Source organism: Hibiscus syriacus, unplaced genomic scaffold (assembly GCF_006381635.1).
Source record: "Hibiscus syriacus cultivar Baekdansim isolate YM2019G1 unplaced genomic scaffold, ASM638163v2 tig00110988_pilon, whole genome shotgun sequence".
Classification (NCBI taxonomy): Eukaryota; Viridiplantae; Streptophyta; class Magnoliopsida; order Malvales; family Malvaceae; genus Hibiscus; species Hibiscus syriacus.
In genome coordinates, this window is record NW_024062942.1 from 2,895 (window position 1) to 12,538 (window position 9,644).

General features: G+C 30.7%; 1 protein-coding gene across 1 annotated transcript; it reads left to right on the forward strand.

Annotated features, from left to right (window-relative positions):
• The first annotated feature begins 6,862 nt into the window (after positions 1-6,862).
• On the forward strand, positions 6,863-7,717 carry LOC120148968 (ethylene-responsive transcription factor ERF084-like). The gene has a single exon (XM_039161918.1). It carries the CDS (start codon positions 6,863-6,865, stop codon positions 7,715-7,717), a length of 855 nt encoding a protein of 284 aa, XP_039017849.1.
• The last annotated feature ends 1,927 nt before the right edge of the window (positions 7,718-9,644 follow it).

Here is a 9,644-nt window from a genome sequence, read left to right on the forward strand (position 1 = left end):
GAACTTGCTTTAATCACAGCACTTAACACAGGCAAAACCCGGAATGAACATTTAGGCTAAATACAGTACTGACAAGACCAGTCCTGGTGTGGAGGGGCAAACCGATGATGCAAACCAAATCCACCTAGTCCACTATTCATATTTTCCTTTGAGAAAAAAGACAGATTTGCAATTATTGTGTAAAGGAAACATGTGTAATGGGAGAATATTCAGAAGTGGCTCATCAATTCATCCCAAACCAGGAAACTTAAAAGGCTTGTAGCACCCGCAACTCAATATCTCATCTTCAGCGCAAAAGACAAGAAACGGCAAGCAACAGAGACTAGAGTTCTTACTTTACACTAAAATACACAGTTTGGATGTAAAAGAATGGTAAAGATGTCATCATAGCATACTTTCTTTGTCTTCTTAATTATGGGGATTTTTCTCTTTTCTCTTTTCTTTCTCACAACCCACGCTTTTTGCACATTGCCATTTGCAGGTGAATAACACTTAGTCCCATGAAATCATCGTTAACTCGTGGGCGTGCTTCATCATCAGAAACCTTGTTTTCTCTTGGGAACAACATAGATCCCCAAATCATATCCCCTTTCTTCAACAGCCTCATAGGTATAGAGTTTAAAACATCCCCCCTTTTTGGTAGTAGCAAATGTTTCTTCAAATATCAATTTGAGGGTATCCCAATGGCCAACAACCCTCTCCTATTATAAAATTGTTATAGAGTTCAATATCACTTGAGGGTAACTTTAATTGCATCTTAACTTTTAAACAAAAACAAATCTTGAAATTATAAAAGATACTATTTTATAATAATCTTAGAATGCAATTACGTGTATAATTTATTGAATGATTTTATGATTAAAAAAATTATTGTTTTATTGAGGTTCTAGGTTAGAGCAATTATATTTGTAGAGTATACACACATTATTGTTTTATTGAGGTTCTAGGTTAGAGCAATTATATTTGTAGAGTATACACACATTATTAATTAATAAAAAAATCGTAAAAATACTATTTTATAATAATTTCATACAATTAAAAAAATATATGTATACATATTCTAACGTATTAAAGCATGACTAGGAAGACAAGTAGCATGCTTGGATTTACTATCGCATGATCATGCTGTAAATTAATTGAAATAATAAACAAGAAAAAACGCACTCGTAACGAAACTGATTTTTTATTTTTGTTTTGGTCAAACATACTATCAATGTCTCACTTCAAGATAGTTTTTTTGGGTAAACTACAAATTTAGTACCTAAATTATTTGTTTTGATATGTTTTAATACATAAAATTTGATTTTTTTTAAAAACATACTTTCGTTTAGTTTTCATTTCGTTTTAGTATCTTACCGTTAAAAATTTAATGCGCTTAGTACATAAACTATCAATTTTGATATGTTTAAGTACCTAAAACTTTTAATCTTTTCAAAACTTAATGTTAGATTTCAAACGAGTGTACTAAAATGAAACAAAACTATAATTTTTAATGGTGTGGTATTAAAATGAAATAAAAAATAAACTTTAGATATGTTTTTGTAAATATTTGAAGTTTAGGTACTAAAAGAGATTAAAATTAATAGTTTATGTACTAAATACGAATTTACCCTAATATTTTATATTACAACTCCGGACTTTGAATTATATAAATATTTACCTGGAAAGAAATAGCTGTTTTTTTCTGTCAAAAAATTTAATAAATGATGCGAGATGCATTTTGAGATTGAAACATGCAAATCTCGTTTGTGGATATCGAAAATTTTAAATTTTATAAGATGATATTAACATGGCAAAACCTACCCAAAATGCATTTAGATTGTATTAAACAAATCTCATAATAAAATTAAAATATATAATTATCTCCTATTCCCGTTATGAAGATAAAAAAAAACTTCACTAAAATCCAACTCAATATAGTAAACATTAGTAATAAAAATTAATTAATTAATTAAGGCATCTGATTAGAATTAAATGATAAAAAATTATTTAATATTTACTTATTAAATCAAATATCAATTATATTGCAGATAGTTTTTTTAATCTTAGAGAGTAAGGTGGTGTTTGTTTTCACTGTTTAAGGTCTTCAAAGCTCTTATGTCTGCGCTGCGCAGACCACGCACAGACATTAGGCTTCGCAGACCGTTTGTTTTTTAGAAAACATAAGCTCTTCTAACGTATGTGCGTGGTCTGCACGGCACAGACGTGGTTTAAGGTCTTCAAAGAACCATTTTTGCTATTTAATTTTTTAAAAATTATAAAATGTCATTAAATTTAATGAATTATTACAAAATAGTCACTATAATGTTGTAATAAATTATAAAAGTTCGATAATATAATAATTATTTTATAGCATTTAGATAAATTTATTAATAATTTTATAATCTTTTAATAAATTTAATAAGTATTTTATAATTTTTTAAACTTTATTGACGAAAATGATCATTTGTATATAACTCAACGATATCTAATATACTTTATTTGAAAAAAATATATTAAACTTAGTAAAAAATATTATACAATTAAACTTAGTAAATGTTTTTTATATAAAAACTTAGAAAATCACGGGAACATACAATTATTAGCATTAAAAGACAAAATAAATGTTTTAATAAAAAAATATTCACACAATTGAAAAATCTGATTCTTATCATTTAATTCTAGTAAAGTACGAAAATCCCTTTATACATAATAAATAAATAAATAACAAATAATATATTTTTTCTAAATAGAAAAATACTAATTGATGTATATTATATGGAGTATATATTATATATATTTTTTGATGTTACTAGAATCGGATTGTACCACTCGAATAAATTAAGATTATTTAAATTATATTATAAAATTGAGTATTGATATATTTGTGAATCGATAATAATTGAGAATTAAAATATAATTTTTTTAACAATTATTTAAACTGAAACAAACAGATTAAATTAAAATCAAATTGATTTCATTATCGATTGATTTAATAATAATTTTTAAAATGATATATAATATTAAAACCAAAATCTAATAGTCCGTAGATGTAATAATTTATAATAATAAAATTTGTATAATATTTATTTAATATATTTTTTGAAATAAAATATATTAGATATCGTTGAGTTATATACAAATGATCATTTTCGTTAATAAAGTTTAAAAAATTATAAAATACTTATTAAATGTATTAAAAGATCATTTTATTTATATTTCAGTTTATTTTAACAGTATGCGGACGTTAAAAAACAAACAGTCTTCTTCTTGCAGACTGCAGACTTTTGGTTCACTTCTTCTGCTGCAGATGCTTGCATATGTGATCCGCAAACTGCAGACCTTTTACATCTGCAAAAACAAACAGCACCTAAGTAGCATCAATGTCGTTTTTTTTTAAAATGCATCAATATCGTTTTGTCTACGTTTAAACCATACGTTTTTATATATATTGTTAAAAAAATATTTATACATAAATTATATAAAATTTAATTTATACTTTATTTATTTTAGTATCATTTACTTTGTCTAAAATTTGAGTTTTCTAATCTAAGAATTATAATTTAAAATTTTAAAATTTAATATAATATTAAATTTTATACAATTAATATATCAAATATGTTGTATAGATTATATTAAACTTTAAATTTAATCTGCCAAGTAAATTGATAAAAATACTTGGATATTGTTATGAGAAAAAAATTATCTAGGTTATGAAAGGATTATTTTATCAAGTAATGTGATTGTTACCGCGTACAGTACATCGAAAGATGTTCAAACAATACGACATCTTCGTAAAAACATTGGGATGATATTGCCTTCTCCCTAGTTGCATATATATTCGAAAGCTTTTAGCGCTACAACCTTATCAAATGCGATCATTTGGGTGTCTTTATAAATGAATAGTGTCATATGAACATCTTTTGATATATACTGTAATAATCATATTTGATCATAAAATAATTGTCTCACACATTAGATGGAAAACTTTTTTATATATAAAAATTAAAAAAATCAAATGATATTGATAGTAAAAATTGCTATTATTTTATAAGTTATCGGATTCGAACATAAAAATGTAAAGGGGGTAATAGTTTAATGTGAAATTGTTGAAAATATTATCTCATAATTACTCAATATTAATTGAAACAATTTAAAAAAAAAACAGAAATTGAACAGACATGAATCGTCACATGATTAGGATCTATCATAAGTCAAAAATAAAGATACGCCAATTCACCGTCGTCATCCTTTGATCAAAAGATGATGTCCTCATCCCACTTACACATCGGTTCCTCTACTGTCTCCACACGGTTACTCCCCTGCACCCCCAATTCTTTCCCTATAATGACCCGGCATCCCATTCATATTTTTCCCACCAATGCCACGGCATCTCCAACATAAATATTTTCCAATAATTTAATTATATATTTATTTTGATTAATCAATCTATCCAGGCTTTGTATTTTTTTATAAGAGTTTACTTAAAAAATGGTTATAGATGAAATAATTAAAATTTTATATATTAATCGCGTTCGATGCTTAACAATATTGGAGTCTGAAATATTAATAATGAGGTGAACACAGTAAGCTCCAATCTCACCAATGATACTCAATTAACAACTGATTTCAACCTAACATAATCCAAATCCAATACTAAAATCCACAAATTACATTCAATATTTGTTCGATATAAAATCACTTTTCTATTCAATAACATCTTCAACATTTCCAAAATAAATTCTCAAATTCTTTATGTTATCATCTTCATCACTAATCCACTTAACTTTCACAAACTTTACATTTTAACCACAACTTATGAATTCTTTTATAATTCATCCAAAAATTTTCAATTAATTCAAAATGGTCCTTCACCATTTTGTTCAATTCAAATCGATTATTAAAATCTCTAGCATTGAAATAACATATTCAATCTAGTTCTTCCACTTTTGCAAACTTGCAATTAAATCCCAAACTTCTTAACCATATTCAAACTTAAAATTCAGCATCCAAGTATTAATTTCTAGCATTAAACACTCAGAATTGCACTTGTACACATCAATGTCCCATAGTTCCAAAAAACTTGCAAAATGGTCCTTTTACTATCACAATGGTCCAAATTAATCCAAATCAAATTCCAAGCATGTAAAATTCCTCTAATATCAATTATAGACTATAGGAAATTTTGGAATATTTTCCCCGTATTTTTCTTCACGTGGCTGAACCTACTTAGTGCAATAGGACTTGATTTTCATTCAATTTCAAGCATGAATTCAACTTCCTATGATCAAATCCTTGCTATTCTAATAATACCAACCTCAAATTCAAACCAAATGTAATCATCCTAACCTCAAATTCGATCAATTTGTAGTGTCAGGATATGAATTATACAGGGATATAAATGTACCTAATTAGCATGTATGGTTGGTTCAACTTGTACTGTCAGGATATGGATTACACAGGAATATAATTGTACTTAATAAACTGGGCATGGTTCGATTCGTGATTGCATAATTGAAATTCATTGAAAAAGATTTGAAATTAAGGTAAAATATTACATGGGTAAAATATTTATTAAAAGCTTTGAAATTAAGATGCAAATTGCATCAAGCTAAAGTAGATGGAAATGTATGGTGATTCATGTGTGTTTGTATGTGTCGCATGGACTCTAATACGTCACCTTCATTACTGTAGCAATTATCCTATTTAAAAAAAATAATCTAATGCAAATATTATTCGAGCCGTTAAAAAATTTAGCCTCCCAGAAATGCTAAGTGCTAACAGTTCAGATTTTGTATCAATAATAAATCCAACACCTATCCAGTCAAACAATCTAATCTTTTCATGCTAAGCTGACGTCACGTAATCCAACGGCTATAAACCCATGGATGGAGTTCCCCTATTACGCACTATTAATGCCTATTACCGTCAATAATCCTATCCCCGGATTCTGGATTTTCCAATCCTCTTTTACTCCACCCACAATCATGACCCCTCTTCTCTTCCCTCTTGATTGCTTATGCGTAGAGCCTAGATACCCAATTGGGGTTTAGGGTTGTTTTAGACATTTCGAGTCCTATCAAATCACCTTTAGTCACACCTCTAGTTTCATTAGAATATTCTTATAATCTTATGCTTTAAATGAGCATACTTTTATTTTCAAGATCGTGGTGTCACGTTTTTGTCCTTGCCACCAAGTAAACATTTGTTGTACTGTAAATTACAACGGAGTTGAAGAATGAAACGGTAATCGAGCAAGAGATAGGGGAACGTAAATATTACGGATTACGGTCTCATCGACAATGACAGGAACATCTTCAAATCCAAAATAAGATCTGATTACACCATTGATTAATGTATATTTAAATAATATCTTTTTATTTTATTAAATCACTTAAATAAATTCCTTGTCTTTATTATTCGTTAATAACTTTTTTATAGAAGATTTAACTTTTTAATCTTTTAACCTCTGGGCATATTTTTTCTTACCTTTGTAAATTTCAGAAAGAAGATTATCTATAAATATTTGGAATTTGATATTTAGTGCTACTATATAATAATCTTAAAATCTTATCAGTAATAATGAATACCATATATAATTATAAGTACTTTGGGAGTAAATAAAGTAATAATTATCTCAATCGACGTGTCAAAATCTCGTGCCTTGTTCTATGCCGTTGTGTTTGCATCATTTGTATAAGTTGGTTCGATGCTTTATTCAGGTATTAAAATATATATTTACCTTGTTTTTAATTAGCTAATAATATTTGGGTTTTCCTCCTCCTCTCTCTCTCTCTCTATATATATATATATATGTAGTTAAAGTTGCGGTCATTTATAGAACTCTGAATATCCGTCTTCCTCATCGACTCTACCGCCTAAAATGCAAAGCCCTGCCATGGTACATTACCCTTCTCTTCAAACCGTTATGTTCTTCAATACGCCTGTGGCGTCTGAAGCGCCTTGGCCTTACAATCGTCCCGAGGGCTTGTCCCAAATCCCGTCTTGTTCATCAATGATATCCCCGACCCATTTTCACAAGCGAAACTGTCAACCCTTTTGCACTGAATACACCGGTGTTTTCTCATCTAATGTCTTTGATAAGGATAGTGATAATGAACCTGAACCTGAAATCGAAACCGGTCCCGAAGTGCCTCCAATTCTCGATGGGATAGCTGCCGTGGTTGGCCAGCACGTTCTATTTGGTGACAAGACCAACCCCGTTGTTCACAACCACAGCAACGGTAGCGATGGGTCAGGCTTCGTTTCTGTGTCGCAACGTTTCGGGGCTAACAAGAGAGACCCAAGTGGCAGTGTGCCACTGCAGAAAAGCTACAGAGGTGTGAGAAAGAGGCCATGGGGGAGGTGGTCAGCGGAGATACGCGACCGTGTTGGGCGGTGTAGGCATTGGCTGGGCACGTTCGACACGGCGGAGGAAGCAGCGCGTGCATATGATGCAGCGGCGAGGAGGCTGAGAGGGTCGAAAGCCAAGACCAACTTTGAAATTGCTTCGGCTTTGCCAGCTCTCTCATCACGCTCCACCTCGTCGTCATCTTCGGAGGCAAAGAAGATCAAAGGCAAGGCTAAAACGGAGAGGAAATGCGCGGTGGTCACCTCCGTTGACCAGCTGTTCAGTTGCGATAGTAGGCTTGGTGGAAATGAAGGGAAAAGGAAGTTGGAATTGGACTTGAAGCTAGGTGTGGGACATATTAGCAAGGGTACTACGCTAAATAAATAAAGTTGCAGTTTCTTACTTCTGTTCTTCGTTTAACCTTGTTTAACTGAAACTGCAAAGATACATTTTGTTATACTTTTTCATGGTGAATTGAAGCGAAGGTTCTTTTCTGGGTTGTAGGTCAAAATGTAGGAAGATATATAGTAGTAAATTTAATGTGATGATCATTTTTATGGTTTTGGAATTTCCCAGAAACAAAGATATGGAATGTATGTTGTAATTGTTTCTTTTTAAAGCTATCCCGATGTTGCAGTATTTTCATGTTGTTTGTGATGGTGGAAATGAATTATTTTTCCTTTTGATTCGTAAGTTAATTCAGCTTCTGGAGAAAGACTACATAAAGCTGAAAGAATGGCAAGGTAGGCATCATTATTAGCAGTACGAAATGTAGCCCAGTCTGAAGAAAAAGGCTACATATCCTTCGGAATAGCCCACCTGGGAGACTCGGATTTTCAGGATTTTATTATTTACTCCACCATATCATCATCTGTAGAGATCAATTATGAGAGTTGCATTTATTTACTGACGTCATCATTTTAATTTCTTCTTTTGTAACTTCATGTTACAGCAAGTATTATAACGATAAAATAAAACTAGTGGTAACATATGGTTGTATAATGACAGGTAATGTTGACAATCAGACCAAGTGAAATGTTCTACTCTCGCCTTTGACTTGTATGCTAATAAACCGGGAAGCAGTACGATATTTTAATATAAAGTTAAAATAAATAGTTATCAATTTTGTTATTATTTAAATAATAAAATCAGTAAAAAATGATCGAAAATATTATTATGAGTTTCGATGTTATATTATAAAATTACCTATTACATTATAATTATGAGTTTTGATGTTTTTGGGATCGATACTTTTTAAAAATGTATCGACACTTTATGAGTGCACCCGTCTGGCATTCATTATGGACAAAATATATCGACACAAATTTAATAAGAATCGATACTTTATGATGACATATTTTCTCATAAAACCGGTATATTTATATACCAGTTACATTGTAAATTTACATATTACATTATAATTATCGGTTTCGATTTTATTGGGATCAATACTTTTAATAATTGTATCGACACTTTATGCGTGCACCCCGTTTGGGCATTTATTCTGGACAATAAGTATCGACATAAATTAAACAAGTGTCGATACATTATGTTTACCTGTTTTCTAATTAACCGGTATATTTATATCGGTTACATTGTTAATGTACCTATTACATTATAATTATTGGTTTCGATGATTTTTGGGTCGATACTTTTAGAAAATGCATCGACACATATTTATGTAGTTATTGTACACACCTAAATATGTCACGCGAATTTAATGTTGTACCCACCCTTCAACTACCACTACCAATACCACATTCTATTGAAAGCATGACTGAAACATGTTGAATGAACCTTTACTTACATCTCCATCAACTTCGAGACCACTGAACTTGCACAACAAAATTTTTGCCATGGATCATACTGATGCATACAATGTTAAGCCAACCGAGGAATGCCATGAAGTACATAACGTGATCAAGCTTGGTACTTTTACAAGGGATTCGCACGGGAACATGAGTTTAGTGCACGTAAGGGAACAACATGGCTTGACGTGGAAGGGAATCTGAAGAAGCAAGAATTTTGTTGTTCCAAATAAGGGTTTCGAGAATCAAAAGCCAATACTGTTGATCGTCAACGTGCTCATACGCCAGACATAAGAACAGGTTGCAAGGCTAGAGTCGTAGTTACAACAACAAATACAAACGATCACTGGGTTATAAGTAAGTCTTATCAGAAACATAATCATGCATTGTGCACACCTATTATGACACCATTTATGCATTCTAATAGAGCTGTAAGTAAGGTTGATATCGAAGAGGCAACAACATTGAAAGAGGTCGGTGTTGACACGTCACAAGTAATGAACTAT